A 22,808-nucleotide genomic window follows, 5' to 3' on the forward strand; every position below is an offset into this window, starting at 1 on the left:
AACGGTGATAACAATTTGACCACCCATTATGCCAATGGAAGGGAGAATCAGGCAGGTGTATATTGGGCAGGCAATGGGATCCTGACCAGTTTACACCATCAGCCAAAGTTACAGTTACCTCTAGAAAGAGAGAATCAGAGAGAAGGGATCCTGATGGAGAGACTCCCTCTTTAACAGGGGTCCTGATGTTGACATCCTGTTTGACATGGTGACGTCTGGTTCCTGAGTATTCTCACCTTGAGATGGTGTAGTAGTACATCAGGATCCTGGCTAGTTCTGTACTGGAACACTTCGGGTTCTCCCAAAGAAGGCTCTTTGTCGTCATGACAACCAACGCTCGCCCATTTCTGTCCCTGTTCCCTGGAGTGCAAAAGTATAACAACACAATGAGACCAAAGTGCATAGCAAGGAGCCACTCAACAGAACTAGACGGGCCCGCGCCGCACCGGACGGGCCTCTACCGCACTAGGCAGACATGCGTTACACTGGCTGGGCCTGCACTGCGCTGGACAAGCCTCATTGCACTGGACAGGCCAGAACCACGCTGACGGGCCTCTGCCACGCTGAAATGGTCTTTAACTGGACTGGGATGGTCTGTATTATACTCTACTGACTGTACTTCGTTGTACAGGTCACCTGGAAAATCATAAGATGATTAGGCAGAGTCAACGCGGGTTTTATGAAAGGGAAATCGTGTTTGACAAATTTATTAGAGTTTTATGAGGGTGTAACTAGCAGGGGAGATAAAGGGGTACCAGCGGATGTCGTATATTTGGATTTTCAAAAGGCCTCGAATCACAGAAAATTTACAGCACAGAAGGAGGCCATTCGGCCCATCGTGTCTGCACCGGCCGAAAATGAGCCACCCAGCCTAATCCCACTTTCCAGCTCCTGGTCCGTAGCCCTGCAGGTCAGGGCACTTCAGGTGCACATCCAGGTACTTCTTAAATAGTTTCTGCCTCTACCACCCTTTCAAGCAGTGAGTTCCAGACCCTCACCACCCTCTGGGTGAAAATATTTTTCCTCAGCTCCCCTCTTCCACCAATCACTTTAAATCTATGCCCCCTGGTTATTGACCTCTCTGCTAAGGGAAATAGGTCCTTCCTATCCACTCTATCTAGGCCCCCCATAATTTTGTACACTTCAATTAAATCACCCCTCAGCCTCCTCTGTTCCAAGGAAAACAACCCTAGCCTATCCAATCTTTCCTCATAGCTAAAATTCTCCAGTCCTGGCAACATCCTCGTAAATCTCCTCTGCACCCTCTCTGGTGCAATCACATCCTTCCTGTAATGTGGTGACCAGAACTGTACCCAGTACTCAAGCTGTGACCTCACTAGTGTTTTATACAGTGCCAGCATAACCTCCCTGCTCTTATATTCTGTGCCTCAGCTAATAAAGGAAAGTATCCCGTATGCCTTCTTAACCACCTTATCCACCTGTCCTGCTACCTTCGGGGATCTGTGATCATGCACTCCAAGGTCCCTCACTTCCTCTGCACCTCTCAATATCCTCCCATTTATTCTGTATTCCCTTGCCTTGTTTGCCCTCCCCAAATGCATTACCTCACACTTCTCCAGATTAAATTCCATTTGCCACTTTTCTGCCCACCTTACCAGTCCACTGATATCTTCCTGCAGCCTACAGCTTTCCTCCTCACTATCAACCACACGGCCAATTTTTGTCTTATCTGCAAACTTCTTAATCATGCCCCCTACATTTAAGTCCAAATCATCAATATATATCACAAAAAGCAAGGGGCCTAGTACTGAGCCCTGCGGAACCCACTGGAAACAGCCTTCCAGTCACAAAAACGCCCGTCGACCATTACCCTTTGCTTCCTGCCACTCCTGGCATTCGATAAGATGCCACAAAAGAGGTTGTTACACAAGATTAGGGCTCATGGGATTGGGGGTAATATATTAGCATGGATAGAGGATTGGTTAACAGACAGAAAACAGAGAGTAGGGATAAACGGGTCATTCTCAGGTTGGCAGGCTGTAACTAGTGGGGTGCTGCAAGGATCGGTGCTTGGGCCTCAGCTATTTACAATCTATATTAATGACTTGGATGAAGGGACCGAGTGTAATGTATCCAAATTTGCTGACGATACAAAGCTAGGTGGGAAAGTAAGCTGTGAGAAGGACACAAAGAGTCTGCAAAGGGATATAGACAGGTTAGGTGAGTGGGCAAGAAGGTGGCAGGTGGAGTATAATGTGGGGAAATGTGAGGTTATTCACTTTGGTAGGAAGAATAGAAAAACAGAATATTTTTTAAATGGTGAGAAACTATTAAATGTTGGTGTTCAGAGAGACTTGGGTGTCCTTGTACACGAAACACAGAAAGTTAACATGCAGGTACAGCAAGCAATTAGGAAGGCAAATGGTATGTTGGCCTTTATTGCAAAGGGGTTGGAGTACAAGAGTAAGGAAGTCTTGCTGCAACTGTACAGGGCTTTGGTGAGACCACACCTGGAGTACTGTGTACAGTTTTGGTCTCCTTACCCAAGGAAGGATATACTTGCCTTAGAGGCGGTGCTACGAAGGTTCACTAGATTAATTCCTGGGATGAGAGGGTTGTCCTATGAGGAAAGATTGAGTAGAATGGGCTGATACTCTCTGGAGTTTAGAAGAATGAGAGGTGATCTCATTGAAACATATAAGATTCTAAGAGGGCTTGACAGGGTAGATGCTGAGAGGATGTTTCCCCTGGCTGGAGAGTCTAGAACCAGGGGGCATAGTCTCAGGATAAGGGGTTGTCCATTTCGGAGTGAGATGAGGAGGAATTTCTTCACTCAGAGGGTTGTGAATCTTTGGAATTCTCTACCCCAGAGGGCTGTGGATGCTCAGTCATTGAGTATATTCAAGACTGAGATCGATAGATATCTGGACTCTAGCCTCATCAACCCTCTCCGTTACTTCACCAAAAAACTCAATCAAGTTAGTCAAACACGACTTTCCTTTATTAGCCCAGACTTTTCCAAGTGCCAATTAATTTTGTCCCGGATTATTGTCTCTAAAAGTTTCCCCAGCACTGACGTTAGTCTGACTGGCCTGTAATTGCCGGGTTGATCCCTCTTCCCCTTTTTGAACAAGGGTTTATTACCTTGTGCATAATCCTGTGTGTAACACAGTCCAATAAATTCTCCCCCTCCTCCATCCCCAGCATACCTGGAAGAGAGAGGACACCAGAATGAAGAATGTCCAAATCAAGTTTGAGCAAATTGGCAGGGTAAGAGCCAAAGGGAAGGGCTTGATCAGGGGGGAAAGGATCCTTCTCCGCTGTGGCACAGGCGTCCCTTCTTCCAACAGTGGCTGGGCTGTGTGAGGAGACATCAGACGGCTGGTGGGGCGAGGCATCAGACGGCTGGTGGGGCGAGGCATCAGACGGCTGGTGGGGCGAGGCATCAGACGGCAGGTGGGGCGAGGCATCAGACGGCTGGTGCGGCGAGGCATCAGACGGCTGGTGGGGCGAGGCATCAGACGGCTGGTGCGGCGAGGCATCAGACGGCTGGTGGGGCGAGGCATCAGACGGCAGGTGGGGCGAGGCATCAGACGGCTGGTGGGGCGAGGCATCAGACGGCTGGTGGGGCGAGGCATCAGACGGCTGGTGCGGCGAGGCATCAGACGGCTGGTGGGGCGAGGCATCAGACGGCAGGTGGGGCGAGGCATCAGACGGCTGGTGGGGCGAGGCATCAGACGGCTGGTGGGGCGAGGCATCAGACGGCTGGTGGGGCGAGGCATCAGACGGCTGGTGGGGCGAGGCATCAGACGGCTGGTGGGGCGAGGCATCAGACGGCAGGTGGGGCGAGGCATCAGACGGCTGGTGGGGCGAGGCATCAGACGGCTGGTGGGGCGAGGCATCAGACGGCTGGTGCGGCGAGGCATCAGACGGCTGGTGGGGCGAGGCATCAGACGGCTGGTGGGATAAGGCTTTCAACGGTTGGTGAGACGAGGCATCAGATGGTTGGTGGGATGAGGCATCAGATGGTTGGTGGGATGAGGCTTTCAACGGTTGGTGAGACGAGGCATCAGATAGTTGGTGAGATGAGGCATCAGGTGGTTGGTGAGATGAGGCATCAGGTAGTTGGTGAGACGAGGCATCAGACGGTTGGTGGGACGAGGCATCAGGCGGCTGGTGGGATGAGGCATCAGGCGGCTGGTGAGACGAGGCATCAGACGGCTGGTGGGACGAGGCATCAGACGGCTGGTGAGACGAGGCATCAGACGGCTGGTGAGACGAGGCATCAGATGGCTGGTGCGATGAGACATTGGATGGTTGGTGGGATGAATCCTCTGGATTTTCCTGATTGTTTGGCAGGTTTCCAGTCAGATGAACTTCACTGAAACCTGGCGAAAGAGAGAGAGAGAGACAGGGACTGAGTCAGACTCTTGGGTGAGGTACAGGGAGGGATGGGATGCGGGCAGCCGGTGCCCTTGAAACCAATATTTCAATGAGGAGTCAGGAGTGGGAGGAAACGTAGAGACATAGGAACAGGAAGGGGTCATTTTGCCCCTCGAGCCTGTTCCACCATTCAATGTGATCATGGTTGATCTTTAACCTAACTCTAAATACCCGTCTTAACCAAAGATATTAAGGGATATGGGGCTAACAAAAATCTTATCAATCACAGATTTAAAATTAATAATTGAGCTCGCATCAACTGCTGTTTGTGGAAGAGAGTTCCAAACTTCTACCACCCTTTGCGTGTAGAAATGTTTCCTAACTTCGTTCCTGAAAGTCCTGGCTCTAATTTTTAGACAATGTCCCCTAATCCTAAACTCCCCAACCAGCGGAAATAGTTTCTCTCTATCTACCCCATCAGTGCCCCTTAATATCTTGAAAGCTTCGATCAAATCACCCCTTAATCTTCTAAATTCCAGGGAATACAACCCCAGTTTGTGTAATCTCTCCTCGTAATTTAACCCTTGGAGTCCAGGTATCATTCTTGTAAATCTACGCTGCACTCCCTCCAAAGCCAATATATCCTTCCTAAGGTGCGGTGCCCAGAACTGAACACAGAACTCCAGGTGTGGTCTAACCAGGGCTTTGTATCCCTGTAGCATAACTTCTACTCCCTTGTATTCTAATCCTCTAGATATAAAGGCCAGCATTCCATTAGGCTTTTTGATTATTCTCTGTACCTGTCAATGACATTTTAATGATCTATGTACATGGACCCCCCCCAAGTCTTTTTGGACCTCCACTGTTTCGAGCTTTTTACCATTTAGAAAGTACTCTGATCTCTCCTTTTTAGGTCCAAATGGATGACCTCACACTTGCCTACACTGAAATCCATTTGCCACAGTTTTGCCCATTCGCTTAATCTATTAATATCTCTGTAATTTTATGCTTCCATCTACACTGTTTACAATGCTGTCTATCTTTGTGTCATCGGCAAACTTGGATATGTGGCTCTCTGTCCCATCATCGAAGTCGTTAATAAATACAGTGAACAGTTGAGGCCCCAACACCGATCCCTGTGGGACACCACTAGTCACATCCTGCCAATTTGAGTATCTGCCCATTATCCCTACTCCCTGTCTCCTGCCGCTCAGCCAATTTCCCAACCAGGTCAATAATTTGCTCTCAATTCCATGAGCTTCAACTTTAGCTAATAGTCTCTTATGAGGGACTTTATCGAATGCCTTCTGGAAGTCCATATAAACAACATCCATAGATATTCCCCTATCCACTACTTTAGTCACCTCTTCAAAAAATTCAATCAGGTTCATCAGACATGACCTACCCTTTACAAACCCACGCTGGCTCTCTCTGATCAGCTGACAATTTTCAAGGTGTTCAGTCACTCTGTCCTTAATTATAGACTCTAGTAATTCCCCGACAACAGATGTTAGGCTAACTGGTCTATAATTCCCTGGTTTCCCTCTCTCACCTTTCTTAAATAGCGGAGTATCATGTGCAATTTTCCAATCTAAAGGAACGGTTCCTGAATGGAGAGAACTTTGGAAGACTATAGTTAGGGCATCTGTAATGTTCTCACCAACTTCCTTTAAAACCTTAGGATGGAAACCATCTGGTCCTGGGGATTTGTCACTCTTTAGTGCCATTATTTTCTTCATTACTGTTAATTTGCTTACGTTAATTATGGTGAGTCCCCGTCCCTGATTCAAAATTAGTTTCCTTGGGGTGTCTGGCATGCTCTCCTCTTCCTCTACTGTAAATACTGACGCAAAGTAATTATTTAACATGTCCGCCATTTCCTTATTTTCATTTACAATATCACCATTATCAGTTTTTAAGGGACCCACATTGCTCTTGGCCACCTTCTTTTTCCTAATATAATTGTAAAAATTTTGTATTAATTTTGATATCCCTTGCAAGTTTCTTTTCATACTCCCTTTTTGTAGCTCTTACTGTCTGTTTTGTCACCCTTTGCTGTTCTTTGTATCTCTCCCAGTCACCAGGATCTGTGCTATTTTTTGTATTTTTGTATGCTTTTTCTTTTAGTTTTATATTGTCCCTTACCTCTTTTGTTGTCCATGGCTGTTTTTTTTTGGCAAGTGGAGCTCTTGGCCCTTGTTATAAGCCGGTTCTGTATCACGTTAAATTCTTTTTGGAACACCTCCCACTGATCTTCTGTCGTTTTACCCATTAATAGATTTGCCCAGTTTACTGTGGGCAGTCTCTGTCTCATCCCGCTGAAGTCGGCCTAACCTAAATTTAGAATCTTAGTCGCTGATACGGGTTTCTCCCTTTCAAACACAGCGTTGAACTCCATCATATTATGATCGCTATTGGATAAATGTTCACGCACCGTTAGGCTGTTAACTAAATCTGGCTCATTACTCATCAGTAAATCTAATCTGGCCTGCCCCACAAAATGGAGAGTTAAAAAAAACACCAATTCAGGTCTACAGCACACTCACTAGAAATGTCCACCCAGTTGTGTAAACATGCCTTTCTTTTAACTGCTTACAATCCCTGTAAATGTGGCGGGCTTGAGTTTCCTCTACATCTTTGGCGTAATAACACTGCATAAGGGGTGGTCAGGAGTGTAAACTGGGCCGGGTCCCCTCTGCTCTGTGGGTGGGCCCATAGGATCACAGCCCACTAAATGGGGCTGGGCACACGCAGAGGCAGGAATGATGTCATACGACTGGAGTCCTCCATTTTGCGCCCTTAGCGATGCCGGTTGCCGGGGATCCCCGGCGTTGTTAAGGGCAGGGAAGGCATTTAAATTTTTAAAAGGCCTGGGGTGGGTGGGGCTGTCCCCGATTTGCAATCGATCGAAAACGGCCTCTTGAAAGAGGGGAAAAAAAAACCAGCCAATTATTTTCTTTGGGCCGCCACCCTTACGCCGTGATCAGATCGCGAGGCTGGATTCCTGAGGTGGCTGCTCCAGTCCATGCCGTTAAACCACGCAAACGCGTGCCTGCTCCTTGCAACTGCCCGTGTCCACGGCAGAAGTGGGAGTGGATCGGCGGGCGGGGAAGGGGGGGAATGTTCCACTCCACCCCATGCTCCAAAAAGAGCCCCCCCCCCACCCAGGAACTTCAGCCTTAAAAATCTTTACCTAGTCCACGTCAACACTTAACGCACGTTGGGAAAAAGCGATGGAGGAGGGGATTAATAGCAATCAGAGTTTGGTGCAAACCCCAAAGACTGTCTCCTCTGAACACCATTTGTTTTTTTGGTTTAAAGGGCACAATTATGGCCTTTCCAATATAGCCATAATGCAGTCTTTTAGGGCCTAATACAGCCTGGGTCCTTTACTGGATGTATATACACACACACATCACTATATTATATTAAAAATCTTACATCTGCATGCATTTCCTGTCTGTGCAACTTGACTTCCTGTTTCTCTCACGCATTTTGTCAACCTTTCCCTATTATAAATTCCTACGGCCCCACTTATAATGGGTTTTGCCTATGTAAACTCATCACGCTGATTTTGCAATCTGGTTGCCACAATTCTCTCAAAATACTTTCTGAATTTTTTTTCAAGTAACTGAAATTTCTAATGTCTGAAATAAGTCTTTAACCAAAATAAAAGAAATCAATATAAATCACAGATTAACATGATAACATTTATGGGTCTTCTGTGCTCTCTTAAGCCCATAATTAAAGTGCTTACATGAAGTTCTCAGACTGTCTCAGAAGCCTGGGCTTGGACTTGATGGGAATTTCGATCTCACAGCGTAATTTCAGCGGAAGATCGGCAGAAAGCCGATATACGCCAAAGTAACAGCAAGAGATCGGAGGAAACCCCACAGACATCCCAGGTGGATAATTTTGCCCAGAGCTGTTATGCTAAATTTGGATTTATGCCGTCTGAGCACGTGCGGTGTGCCTCTATTCCCAGGATGCATCAGTACTGTTTGGACAATTGTATTGAGGAATATTTTTCCTTCGCTTCTAGCAGTTTCTGCTCAATAGGTTTTTAAAAAAAATATTTTGAAGAAAAGCCAGAGGACAAATTTTAAAAGCTTTACTAAGGTAAAATTCACATTGAGTATTTATTTTAAAGGGACTATATGTGTCTGTGTATCTGTGCGTGCCTTCATTTTTGTTAGTTTACTTTTCAAAACATCAGTTGAATTTTTGAAACCAGATAATTACCTAACCTGTGTTTTATTGAGTTAGTAAAAGTCAATACTAATGTTTGCACCCCTGAGACAGAAAGAAAGATAAATAAAGAGAGAAAAAGAGGCAGTTGTTTCTTTCCCCATTCTAATTTGATTTCTTCTTTAAAACGTTGAATTTTGACAGCAAACAAAGCCTCTTTGAGAGAAACAGATAGGAAGGTAGGATAGGAAATAGGGGGGAGGAGGAAAGCTGGCTGAGGGTGAGGGAGCTCTTTCCCTGTCATACCATGCCATACCATGTCAAGCCATACTAAGCCAAATCATGCCACACCAAGCCCATCAGTCAACACCTCTCACCCAGTAACAAGGGAAAAAAAGAAAAGATAGTGTGGTAAAAAGAGTTAAGGAGAGAGAAACAGAAGAGGAGAAAGGGAGAGAGAGAAAAGCCGACAGAGAGAAACAGCAACACAAATACATCAGAGACGGGTAAGAGAGTGACCTAATTCTCTGGTGAGGCTGTGGGAGATCGACTTGTATATTTTAAAAATCTTACGTCTGTGGGTAATTCCGGTCAACTTTTTCCATTATAAATCCCACATTTATAGTGGAAAATGCCTATATGAATGAGTCATGCTGTAATTACACCCTCCCCACAGTGGAGCCCCTGCAGCGCCACCACTGACATGAGGGAGTAATTACAGCGTGACACGTTTACATAGGCTGTTGCAGTGGATGTAGGAATTGTAATAGAAATATAGAAATAAAAAATGGGGACTGAGTTCTGTCTGTGCGCCCTGGTTCAATCACACCCCCACCACCTAATCCCGCCTGACCTGAAGACTACACTGGGTTTTGATTCCCGATGTTCAATGACACGGGAGATCAACCAAACGTTCTCTAAGTGCAGTCTAGGGCCTTGTTGTGTGTAGGGCCACTTAGAGTTTGGCGATCCCTGTGAAATTTAAACCCCCGTTCCCATTAATTTGGTCAATCAAGGGGGCATGACCTTAAAATTAGAGCTAGGCCGTTCAGGGAGTGATGTCAGGAAGCACTTCTTCACACAAAAGGCAGTGGAAATCTGGAACTCTCTCCCCCAAATAGTTGTTGAGGCTGGGGGGGTCAATTGAAAATTTCAAAGCTGAGATTGATAATACCCTCACCTAACAAAAATCTTAAGAGATATGGAGCAAAGGCGGGTAAATGGAGTCAAGGTGCAGATTAGTCAGGATCTAATCGGATGGTGGAACAGGCTCGAGAGGCTGAATGGCCTCCTCCTGTTCCTATATTCTTCCTATGTTCCTATGGTCTCAAAGTTCTTGACTATCAGATCACGGTGTTGTGATTTGGGATTTATCCACCCCATGAGTTGGCAGCACTGAGAACGGCCCCTTTCCGAACTCCCAGTCCCACCAAATCCAACCAGGGCAGCCCGTCGAGTCAGATATACAGACGCAAGGAGGACTGTGTTGCCTGGGCCTTTGACGGGCTGAGAGGGTACATGTGGCATGAGACTGTCTTGCGGGAGCTACAGGCCTTAAACTTGGCCCAGCAAGGACCAGTTAATGAGTCCTAAGGAACAGGCTGGCAAGTCTCATTACTCAGGACTAAAACTCATTTTATGTTTGTCTTGTTTCACCGTCTCAGCTGTTTTAAGGTTCCTCAGCCCTTAAAAATAAACACAACCAGTGAATATTGAAATGATCTCTCCCTAACGGGTAGGGACTCTCAACTCCTAACAGTTCCTCGCTACCTGTAGAGACCAAAGACCTGGAACATGGTCTGGAATAAGGAGCCTGCCAGTGCAGCCTGCACACCACGGGTTCCTGCAAGAGATTCCTTACTCCTGGCCACTGAGCCCTTACATCAGTCTGCGGCCGTCTTTCCTCTATCTCCGGAGGTCAGCCTGGGCCAGTGTCACATCCAAATCATGCAATGGATGGATATTTGACACTGGCAGAGTCTTTTTAACGCGTAGCCTTTAACAAGAGCTTCACCTGCCCTGGGGATGTTTGATGGGACAGTGTAGAGGGAGCTTTACTCTGTATCTAACCCTGTGCTGTATCTGCCCTGGGGATGTTTGATGGGACAGTGTAGAGGGAGCTTTACTCTGTATCTAACCCTGTATCTGCCCTGGGGATGTTTGATGGGACAGTGTAGAGGGAGCTTTACTCTGTATCTAACCCTGTATCTGCCCTGGGAGTGTTTGATGGGACAGTGTAGAGGGAGCTTTACTCTGTATCTAACCCTGTATCTGCCCTGGGAGTGTTTGATGGGACAGTGTAGAGGGAGCTTTACTCTGTATCTAACCCTGTATCTGCCCTGGGAGTGTTTGATGGGACAGTGTAGAGGGAGCTTTACTCTGTATCTAACCCGTGCTGTACCTGCCCTGGGAGTGTTTGATGGGACAGTGTAGAGGGAGCTTTACTCTGTATCTCACCCTGTACCTGCCCTGGGAGTGTTTGATGGGACAGTGTAGAGGGAGCTTTACTCTGTATCTAACCCGTGCTGTACCTGCCCTGGGAGTGTTTGATGGGACAGTGTAGAGGGAGCTTTACTCTGTATCTAACCCTGTACCTGCCCTGGGAGTGTTTGATGGGACAGTGTAGAGGGAGCTTTACTCTGTATCTAACCCGTGCTGTACCTGCCCTGGGAGTGTTTGATGGGACAGTGTAGAGGGAGCTTTACTCTGTATCTAACCCGTGCTGTACCTGCCCTGGGAGTGTTTGACGGGACAGTGTAGAGGGAGCTTTACTCTGTATCTAACCCGTGCTGTACCTGCCCTGGGAGTGTTTGATGGAGACACTGGAACGTGCTCCCTTTTGCAACAGTGCCAATGTTAACCTTGATCGGCAAAGTACTTTTGTCAGTGAGATTTTTTATGAATGGATATAGAATTGTGAGCCGGGGAGGGGGCCCGTGTGCCACATTTCTCGGTATGTGCTCTCTGTAAATACCTGCAGTATCCCGGCCCATTGGTGTGTGCCTGGTAAACTGTCACGATTGAATGTAAATCATTTCTTACCTTCTTGAGTCAAACTTATCGTGACCTCCATCTGAGATACCTCTCCGCGGCGAGCCGGGCCCGTTTCGCCTTCACCCTCGTTGGTCGGAACCCTCCAGTCGCTCCTCCCGGCAGTTGCGGAGAGAGGTGCCAAAATGGCCGCGGCAGCACCGTCACCGGAGCTCGGCTCCTTCGCCGTCTCCTCGCCGCGCTCCGGAGACCCTAGGGCTGAACGGAGACCTAGTGCCGCGGCGGGTACCTCCCCCGCTGCCTGCGTGGGCCCCCTGCACGTCGACCGACGGTCCCCTTGGTCTGAGGGGGCCTCGCTCGCCTCCCCTGGGGGAGCTGTGGCTCTCCGTGCCTGCTCGTCAGGCGTCCGGTCTGTCGGGAATCTCGGGCGGTATTCCGAGCCCTGAGGCTTCACGGGCCCAGTGCTTTCTGGGCTCTTGACAAATTGTTGCCGGTCTAGCCGTGACCTTTGCAGCAATGGGGCCGATCGGTTATCATCAGAATTAGCAGCCAATGTGTGCTTAGACCTGGTTATTGATCGCTCCTGTTCAGCCAATGTGTGCTTAGACCCGGTTATTGATCTCTCCTGTTCAGCCAATGATTGCTCAGTCCCGGTTATTGATCGCTCCTGTTCAGCCAATGATTGCTCAGTCCCAGTTATTGATCTCTCCTGTTCAGCCAATGATTGCTCAGTCCCAGTTAGTGATCTCCCCTGTTGAGCCAATGGATGCTCAGTCCCGGTTATTGATCGATCTTGTTCAGCCAATGATTGCTCAGTCCCTGTTATTGATCGATCTTGTTCAGCCAATGATTGCTCAGTCCCGGATACTGATCGATCCTGTCCAGCCAATGATTGCTCAGTCCCGATTATTGATCTCTCCTGTTTAACCAATGGCTGCTCAGTCCCAGTTATTGATCTCTCCTGTTCAGCCAATGATTGCTCAGTCCCGGTTATTGATCTCTCCTGTTCAGCCAATGATTGCTCAGTCCCGGTTATTGATCGCTCCTGTTCAGCCAATGATTGCTCAGTCCCGGTTATTGATCTCTCCTGTTCAGCCAATGATTGCTCAGTCCTGGTTATTGATCGCTCCTGTTCAGCCAATGATTGCTCAGTCCCGGTTATTGATCTCTCCTGTTCAGCCAATGATTGCTCAGTCCCTGTTATTGATCTCTCCTGTTCAGCCAACGACTGCTCAGTCCCGGTTATTGATCGCTCCTGTTCAGCCAATGATTGCTCAGTCCCGGTTATTGATCGCTCCTGTTCAGCCAATGATTGCTCAGTCCCAGTTATTGATCTCTCCTGTTCAGCCAATGATTGCTCAGTCCCAGTTATTGATCTCCCCTGTTCAGCCAGTGATTGCTCAGTCCCGGTTATTGATCTCTCTTGGTCAGCCAATGATTGCTCAGTCCGAGTTAGTGATCTCTCCTGTTGAGCCAATGGATGCTCAGTCCCAGTTATTGATCTCTCCTGTTCAGCCAATGATTGCTCAGTCCCAGTTATTGATCGCTCCTGTTCAGCCAATGATTGCTCAGTCCCAGTTATTGATCTCTCCTGTTCAGCCAGTGATTGCTCAGTCCCGGTTATTGATCTCTCCTGTTCAGCCAATGATTGCTCAGTCCCAGTTAGTGATCTCCCCTGTTGAGCCAATGGATGCTCAGTCCCGGTTATTGATCGATCTTGTTCAGCCAATGATTGCTCAGTCCCTGTTATTGATCGATCTTGTTCAGCCAATGATTGCTCAGTCCCGGATACTGATCGATCCTGTCCAGCCAATGATTGCTCAGTCCCGATTATTGATCTCTCCTGTTTAACCAATGGCTGCTCAGTCCCAGTTATTGATCTCTCCTGTTCAGCCAATGATTGCTCAGTCCCGGTTATTGATTGCTCCTGTTCAGCCAATGATTGCTCAGTCCTGGTTATTGATCCTTCCTGTTCAGCCAATGATTGCTCAGTCCTGGTTATTGATCCTTCCTGTTCAGCCAATGATTGCTCAGTCCCTGTTATTGATCTCTCCTGTCCAGCCAATGATTGCAAAGTCCCGGTTATTGATCTCTCCTGTTTAACCAATGGCTGCTCGGTCTTCAATCTAGATCCGGCCTCGTCAGCCAATGACCCTTCGGTGGGAGGTCGGGATCTCTCCCGTTCATCCAATGACCGCAGAGGCGCGCTGTGAGTGGCGGATCCCTTGACCAATGGTTGCCGGGGCCTCGTTAGCGGCGCCCCCTCTTCGGCCAGCCATTGGCCGGCCGATGCGGCCCCCTCAGCCAATGGCGGATGACCTGTAGCCTCGTTACCACCCGGGCCGGCCAATGGCTGCTTCCCGGGGCCCACGTGCTCCGGGCCAGCGGGGAGACCGGTCGTGCCGCCGGCCGGCTTGGCCAACGGGCCCGGGCGGGAGTCTCCCTCTCCCTCTCCCGCTCCGGCAACCGCCGCGCCTCGGGGACGAGCGTCCGAGAGCGACGGCGTCGAAGCAGCCGCTGGGTGGCGACCGGGGCACGAGCGGCAACCGCCCCAACCGCCGCCGCCGCCGCCACCACCTGACCGTCCCGCCGCCAGCTGATTGGAGGAGCGGCGAGGCGAGCACGTGACCTCCTCCTCCTCCTCCTGCTCCTGCTCCCTCCTGTGAACGTCACCGGTCACCCCGGACAACGGGCTTGCCGACGACGAGGCGTCGTCGTGGTGGCGGTCGCGCGCTGCGGTCACCCCGGGCGACGGGCTCGACGCGGAGGAGGCGTGGCCACTCGTCCATTCGGCTTCCTTCACCTCGGCGTGGTGGCGGTGGTCGCGGGCTGCGGTCACCCCGGGCAACGGGCTTGACGCGGAGGAGGCGTGGCCACTCGTCCATTCAGCTTCTTTCACCTGTGGTGAGGAGGCGGAGTCGTCGTCGTCGTCGTCGCGCGCGCTGGTGGCACGTGGTCGACGGGCGTCCGTTGGTCTCGCGGCGTTCGAATTGCGCGGGCTTTCCATCGCGCCGGCGGAACTTTCCAGAACCAGCCCACACCCGCCGTCGTCGTCGTCGTCGCCGCCAACGTTTGAAGACTCTTTCCCGGCCCTGGCTTCTCCGGCACCGGATTTTTCGGGAATCCCCGGCCTCCCGGCGGCCGCGGGCTTTCGACGGTGGAGCCACGCCCGGCGCCGCGCAGGCGCGCCTCTCCGGCGCCGGCGGTATTGGTGGTAGCGGCCGCCACCTGCCGGCAGCGTCTTGGCGGGCCCGCTGCCGGCGCGCAGGCGCCCTGGCCCGGAGACGACGGGGACCGGCGGCGCGGAAACCTCCAGCAGCTCCACGTACTCTCCCTCGACCTCCTCCCGGTAAGTGGAAGCCTCGCCGTCGAGGCCGTCGGCCGCGTCCTGACCGTTGCCGGCGCCGCGCTTGAGCCGGGGGCTGGCGCAGAAGCGGCCGGGCGCGGGTGCCGGCTCCCCGCAGCCGTCGTCGTCGTCGGTTGCGGCGGCGGACACGACGGCGGCCGCCCCGTCCCCCGAGGCCCGCCGCCGCCGCTGCTGCTGCCTCCCGGTGGGCTCGGCCACGAAGAGCGGGAAGACCACCCGCGGCCAGGGCGTCCGGCTCAGGCGGCTGCCGGCCGACGCCACCAGGCAGGTGTCGAGGCGCCGCCGCCGGCCGCCGCGGCCCCGGTTGACGCCGTCCAGCCACTCGACGCTGAAGAGGTGCGGGTAGGAGGCCTCGGGCACCGCCACCTCCTGGGCGCCGCAGCCGTCCCGCCCCAGGCACTTGAGCACCAGCCTGGCGCCCTGCTCGCCGCCCGGCACCACCTGCAGGTAGAAGTCTCCCGGCTGCAGGGCCCGCCAGTCCAGGGCCGAGAGCTGCACCACCACCTTCTCGTGGAGGCACAGCGGCCATCCCTCGTGGACGAAGAGGCAGCCGTCGTACTGCGCCTGGTGGGGGGGAGAACAAGAGTGACTTAGGGGTACAATTATAATATAATATCGTCGACAACCGTCTAATATCGTCGACGCCCGTGCGACATATCTCCCCAACGACCGGGGTGTGACATCTCCCCAACGACCGGGGGTGTGACATCTCCCCAACGACCGGGGTGTGACATCTCCCCAACGACCGGGGTGTGACATCTCCCCAACGACCGGGGTGTGACATCTCCCCAACGACCGGGGTGTGACATCTCCCCAACGACCGGGGTGTGACATCTCCCCAACGACCGGGGGCGTGACATCTCCCCAACGACCGGGGTGTGACATCTCCCCAACGACCGGGGTGTGACATCTCCCCAACGACCGGGGGCGTGACATCTCCCCAACGACCGGGGTGTGACATCTCCCCAACGACCGGGGTGTGACATCTCCCCAACGACCGGGGTGTGACATATCTCCCCGACGACGGGGGCGTGACATCTCCCCAACGACGGGGGTGTGACATCTCCCCAACGACCGGGGTGTGACATCTCCCCAACGACCGGGGGCGTGACATCTCCCCAACGACCGGGGGCGTGACATCTCCCCAACGACCGGGGTGTGACATCTCCCCAACGACCGGGGGCGTGACATCTCCCCAACGACCGGGGTGTGACATCTCCCCAACGACCGGGGCGTGACATCTCCCCAACGACCGGGGCGTGACATCTCCCCAACGACCGGGGCGTGACATCTCCCCAACGACCGGGGCGTGACATCTCCCCAACGACCGGGGTGTGACATCTCCCCAACGACCGGGGTGTGACATCTCCCCAACGACCGGGGTGTGACATCTCCCCAACGACCGGGGGCGTGACATCTCCCCAACGACCGGGGGCGTGACATCTCCCCAACGACCGGGGCGTGACATCTCCCCAACGACCGGGGGCGTGACATCTCCCAACGACCGGGGTGTGACATCTCCCCAACGACCGGGGTGTGACATCTCCCCAACGACCGGGGTGTGACATCTCCCCAACGACCGGGGTGTGACATATCTCCCCAACGACCGGGGTGTGACATCTCCCCAACGACCGGGGGTGTGACATCTCCCCAACGGCAACCGGGGTGTGACATCTCTCCAACGACCGGGGTGTGACATCTCCCCAACGACCGGGGTGTGACATCTCCCCAACGACCGGGGTGTGACATCTCCCCAACGACCGGGGTGTGACATATCTCCCCAACGACCGGGGTGTGACATCTCCCCAACGACCGGGGGTGTGACATCTCCCCAACGGCAACCGGGGTGTGACATCTCTCCAACGACCGGGGGCGTGACATCTCTCCAACGACCGGGGGCGTGACATCTCCCCAACGACCGGGGCGTGACATCTCCCCAACGACCGGGGCGTGACATCTCCCCAACGACCGGGGCGTGACATCTCCCCAACGACCGGGGCGTGACATCTCCCCAACGACCGGGGCGTGACATCTCCCCAACGACCGGGGCGTGACATCTCCCCAACGACCGGGGCGTGACATCTCCCCAACGACCGGGGCGTGACATCTCCCCAACGACCGGGGCGTGACATCTCCCCAACGACCGGGGCGTGACATCTCCCCAACGGCAACCGGGGTGTGACATCTCCCCAAAGACCGGGGTGTGACATCTCCCCAACGACCAGGGTGTGACATCTCCCCAACGGCAACCGGGGTGTGACATCTCCCCAAAGACCGGGGTGTGACATCTCCCCAACGACCGGGGTGTGACATCTCCCCAACGACCGGGGTGTGACATCTCCCCAACGACCGGGGTGTGACATCTCCCCAACGACCAGGGTGTGACATCTCCCCAACGGCAACCGGGGTGTGACATCTCCCCAAAGACCGGGGTGTGACATCTCCCCAACGACCGGGGTGTGACATCTCCCCAACGACCGGGGTGTGACATCTCCCCAACGACCGGGGTGTGACATCTCCCCAACGACCGGGGTGTGACATCTCCCCAACGACCGGGGTGTGACATCTCCCCAACGACCGGGGTGTGACATCTCCCCAACGACCGGGGTGTGACATCTCCCCAACGACCGGGGTGTGACATATCTCCCCAACGACCGGGGTGTGACATCTCCCCAACGACCGGGGGCGTGACATCTCCCCAACGACCGGGGTGTGACATCTCCCCAACGACCGGGGTGTGACATCTCCCCAACGACCGGGGTGTGACATCTCCCCCAACGACCGGGGGCGTGACATCTCCCCAACGGCGACGGGGGCGTGACATCTCTCCCCAACGGCGACGGGGGCGTGACATCTCTCCCCAACGGCGACGGGGGCGTGACATCTCTCCCCGACGGGGGCGTGACATCTCTCCCCAACGGCGACGGGGGCGTGACATCTCCCCCCCCCCCCCCCCCCCCAACAGCATCCACAGTATATCCCCATTCCCCTACCCTTTCCCCATTCGGCCCATCGCACCTGTGCCCTCTCTCTGAAAGAGCTCTCTTAGTCCCTTTCCCCAGTGAGCCACATCTAGCTCCGCTCGGTACTCACGCAGGCCCGCTGCTGGACGGTTTGCAGGATGTGCTTGGCGGGGATGAGGAAGTCAATGACATAGCGCAGGGCGTCATGGCGGAAGGTCTTCTCCAACACGTCGAACACCTGGCTGAGGAGGGTGGCGGCCGTGTCCTCGAAGGGAGGGTAGAGGGCGGAGAGCGATCTCTGGATGCAGCTGTCCACTGCTTCAGACTCCTGCAGAGACGGTGGCAAAACATCAGAGAGGCGTTGGGACGCTTCCATGAACAAAAACATAACTGCGCCATCGGCCATTGTAACAGACAGGTGGGGGAAATTCTGCCAGCCAGCTCGTCCAGGACGGAGCCTTGCGCCACGGCAGCGACTGTCGGGAAATCGGCGGAGGCCCCTGCGGGTCTGCCACATTTTCCTGAAATGAGTCGCGGAGGCTGCTCTCGCCCTCTCCCTCTACGACCACCCCAACGCCCCCCCCCCCCCCCCCCCCCCCCCGCTGTCCTATCTCCCTCCAGGAACATATCTCTTGAACCCATTGTTACTGTCTGCTTTAGTGTTCTTCACATAAAACTTATCCCACTATCCCACTGGATAAAAAAATTCCGCCCCCAAGCTTTCTAGTTTGTTCCTAAATCCCTCATTTTTAACCCGGGATTTGAACCCGTCACTGCTGTAAGTAACGCGGGCAGGTGGGGGGGTAAACTATGTGAGGTCTTGAGCTCCGGACACATGCGGAACCAGGGCCTTTTGGAAAACAGCACCTGTGATTTCATGTCCACTACCTTAGCCTTGGCACTATTGATTCTAATTTACCTGGTTGGTTCTGTCAACTCCCTTCAAAGTCTTATAACTTCAATCAAGTCACACAGACTGCAATGGACAAGGAGTGAGTCATGCAGACTGTAATGGACAAGGAGTGAGTCATGCAGACTGTAATGGACAAGGAGTGAGTCATGCAGACTGTAATGGACAAGGAGTGAGTCATGCAGACTGTAATGGACAAGGAGTGAGTCCTGCAGAGTGCAGTCAAGAGGGAGTGAGTCCTACAGAGTGCAGTCAAGAGGGAGTGAGTCCTGCAGAGTGCAGTCAAGAGGGAGTGAAGCCTGCAGAGTGTAATGGACAGGGAGTGAATCATAGAGAGTAATGTACAGGGAGGGAGTGCTGCAGAGTGCAGTGGAGAGGGAGGGAGGGAGTGCTGCAGAGTGCAGTGGAGAGGGAGGGAGGGAGTGCTGCAGAGTGCAGTGGAGAGGGAGGGAGGGAGTGCTGTGGAGAGGGAGGGAGTGCTGCGGAGTGGAGAGGGAGGGAGTGCTGCGGAGTGGAGAGGGAGGGAGGGAGTGCTGCAGACTGGAGTGGAGAGGGAGGGAGGGAGTGCTGTGGAGTGGAGAGGGAGGGAGTGCTGCGGAGTAGGGAGGGAGGGAGTGCTGCAGAGTGGAGTGGAGAGGGAGGGAGTGCTGCGGAGGAGGGAGGGAGTGCTGCGGAGGAGGGAGGGAGTGCTGCGGAGTGGAGAGGGAGTGCTGTGGAGTGGAGAGAGAGGGAGGGCTGTGGAGTGGAGAGGGAGGGAGGGCTGCAGAGTGAGAGGGAGGGAGTGCTGCAGAGTGGAGTGGAGAGGGAGGGAGGGAGTGCTGCAGAGTGGAGTGGAGAGGGAGGGAGTGCTGCGGAGTGGAGAGGGAGGGAGGGAGTGCTGCAGAGTGGAGTGGAGAGGGAGGGAGTGCTGCAGAGTGGAGTGGAGAGGGAGGGAGTGCTGCAGAGTGGAAAGGGAGGGAGGGAGTGCTGCAGAGTGGAGTGGAGAGGGAGGGAGGGAGGAGAGTGCTGCAGAGTGGAGTGGAGAGGGAGGGAGTGCTGCAGAGTGGAGAGGGAGGGAGGGAGTGCTGCAGAGTGGAGTGGAGAGGGAGGGAGTGCTGCAGAGTGGAGTGGAGAGGGAGGGAGTGCTGCAGAGTGGAGTGGAGAGGGAGGAGGGAGTGCTGTGGAGTGGAGAGGGAGGGAGTGCAGCGGAGTGGAGATGGAAGGGAGGGAGTGCTGCAGAGTGGAGTGGAGAGGGAGGGAGGGCTGCAGAGTGGAGTGGAGAGGGAGGAGGGAGTGCTGCAGAGTGGAGTGGAGAGGGAGGGAGGGAGTGCTGCAGAGCGGAGTGGAGAGGGAGGAGGGAGTGCTGCGGAGTGGAGAGGGAGGGAGTGCTGCAGAGTGAGTGGAGAGGGAGGAGTGCTGCAGAGTGGAAAGGGAGGGAGGGAGTTCTGCAGAGTGGAGTGGAGAGGGAGGGAGGGAGGGAGTGCTGCAGAGTGGAGAGGAGGGAGTGCTGCAGAGTGGAGAGGGAGGGAGGGAGTGCTGTGGAGTGGAGAGGGAGGGAGTGCTGCAGAGTGGAGTGGAGAAGAGGGAGGGAGGGAGTGCTGTGGAGTGGAGAGGGAGGGAGTGCAGCGGAGTGGAGATGGAAGGGAGGGAGTGCTGCAGGTGGAGTGGAGAGGGAGGAGGGAGTGCTGTGGAGTGGAGAGGGAGGGAGGGAGTGCTGTGGAGGAGGGAGGGAGGGAAGCGCTGCAGAGTGGAGAAGGAGTGCAGTGGAGTGGAGAGGGAGGGAGGGAGTGCAGTGGAGAGGGAGGGAGGGAGGGAGGGAGTGCTGCAGAGTGCAGTGGAGAGGGAGGGAGGGAGTGCTGCAGTGGGGAGGGAGTGCAGCGGAGAGGGAGGGATGGGACGGGATTGGGCCCGTTGGGATTGTGTAGAGTGGGAGTGAATGGGAAGGGGTTTGGGCCCGTTGGGATTGTGTACAGTGGGACGAGATTGGGCCTGTTGGGATTGTGTAGAGTGGGAGTGAATGGGAAGGGATCAGGCCTGTTGGGATTGTGTACAGTGGGAGTGAATGGGAAGGGATCGGGCCTGTTGGGATTGTGTACAGTGGGAGTGAATGGGAAGGTGATTGGGCCTGTTGGGATTTCTAGATTCCATACACCTCTGCTTTTAAAGTTTGTCTGCGTTCAGCAGAGCGGTCCTGTGATTTTGGACGAGCTCAGAAGCCCCCTTGGTGGGCCCCCCTGTTTTAGAAGCAGGAATTCCTGGCCTGCAAGAGAGTGCTTGGTGCCCCTTTGATTGGGAGTGTGCCAGGGAGTGTGTTGACCATTCTGTACAAAGGGAACGATGGACAAGGGGGACTCGGGTGCCCAATAAGACTGACAGAGAGAGAGAGAGATCGGCCTCAGCCATGGTGGCGGGTGAACAACCAGTCGCCCATTAACCTCCGCCAGTGCCAGACACAAGAAAGACAACAACATGTTTATATAGCGTCTTTTTTAACGTAGTAAAACGTCACAAGGTGCTTCATAGGAGCGTTATGAGCCACATGAGATATTAGGACACGTGACGTTCAGCTTGATCAAAGAGGTAGATTTTAAGGAGCGTCTTAAAAGAGGTGGAGAGGCTGAGGGAGGGAATTCCAGAGCTTAGACTGAAGGCACAACGCCAATAGAGAGAAGGAAATCGAGGATGGACAAGAGGCCAGAGTTGGAGGAACGCAGAGATCTTGGAGGGCTGGAGGAGGTCACAGATAGAGGGAGGGGCGAGGCCATGGAGGGATTTAAACAAGAGAAATTTAAATTTGAGGCATTGCTGGACTGGCCTGCGGTTTCTCCCTTCTCCAGACTACCCCATCTACCCACCGCTAGGGGGAGAGGCTGCTTGGCCGCCTTCCTGTACCTCACTCCAGCTGGGCCCACTCTTCACGTGTGAGCAGCAGATGGAGTGAGTGCCGGGAGGATATTCAACCAAGTGGGGCATGCAGACTTTCCAGGAGGTGTCGGCAGATAGAGATCAAGAATGGCTAATTTCTACCTCGGCCCAGGGGAACTGAGGCCAATTGTAGCTGCCCGCATCCTGGCTGGGCTCAGCTAACTCAGCACATACTGGGGGGGGGGGGAATGGAACCCGGGCCCTTCCTGCTCTGTGGGCCTCAGTACCAATTGTAGCCCCTCCCCTCCCACTGCCCACCTCCAGCTGGGATCAGACTCGGGAATGGAACATGGGACCGTCCTATCTCATGGGGCCCAGAACCAATTGTAGCACCCCCACCCAATGTTGGGATTGATGCAGGGCTATGGGGAGTGAGGGGGACAATGAGATTAGTTTGGAATTGATACAGGACTATGGGGAAAGAGTGGGGCAGTAGGATTAGTTTGGGATTGATACAGGACTATGGGGAAAGAGTGGGGCAGTGGGATTAGTTTGGGATTGATACAGGGCTATGGGGAAAGAGTGGGGCAGTGGGATTAGTTTGGGATTGATACAGGGCTATGGGGAGAAAGCGGGGCAGTGGGATTAGTTTGGGATTGATACAGGGCTATGGGGAGAGAGTGGGGCAGTGGGATTAGTTTGGGATTGATACAGGGCTATGGGGAGAGAGTGGGGCAGTGGGATTAGTTTGGGATTGATACAGGACTATGGGGAGAGAGTGTGGCAGTGCGATTAGTTTGGGATTGATACAGGGCTGTGGGGCAGTGGGATTATCATACTATAGGTACAGCACAGGAGGAGGCCATTCGGCCCATCGTGCCTGTGCTGGCTCTTTGAAAGTGCTATCTAATTGATCCCATTCCCCTGCTCTTTCCCCACAGCCCTGTAAATATTTTCCATTCAAGTATTTATCCAAATTCCCTTTTCAAAGTTACTACTGAATCTGCTTTCACCGCCCTTTCAGGCAGCACATTCCAGATCTTTACAACTCGCTGCGTAAAAAAATGTTTCCTCATGTCGCCTCTGGCTCTTTGCCGATTGCCTTAAATCTGTGTCGTCTGGTTACCAACCCTTCTGCCACTGGAAACAGTTTCTCCTTGTTTACTTTATCAAAACCGTTCATGATTTTGAACACTCCTAT

At 53.4% G+C, this 22,808-nt stretch overlaps 1 protein-coding gene across 1 annotated transcript in view; it reads right to left on the bottom strand.

Moving 5' to 3' along the window:
• LOC137313764 (uncharacterized) overlaps positions 1–18,370 on the bottom strand; it is an 84,060-nt gene extending 65,690 nt beyond the window's left edge. The window contains exons 1-4 of the mRNA XM_067979553.1: positions 17,984–18,370; positions 11,575–15,454; positions 3,171–4,349; positions 237–360 (exon numbers count right to left, since the gene is read on the bottom strand). Coding sequence (XP_067835654.1) covers positions 237–360; positions 3,171–4,349; positions 11,575–15,454; positions 17,984–18,370 — 5,570 coding nt within the window. The remainder of the gene's footprint in view (positions 1–236; positions 361–3,170; positions 4,350–11,574; positions 15,455–17,983) is intronic.
• Positions 18,371–22,808: the final 4,438 nt, after the last annotated feature.

This window comes from Heptranchias perlo, unplaced genomic scaffold, assembly GCF_035084215.1.
Source record: "Heptranchias perlo isolate sHepPer1 unplaced genomic scaffold, sHepPer1.hap1 HAP1_SCAFFOLD_472, whole genome shotgun sequence".
Lineage (NCBI taxonomy): Eukaryota > Metazoa > Chordata > Chondrichthyes > Hexanchiformes > Hexanchidae > Heptranchias > Heptranchias perlo.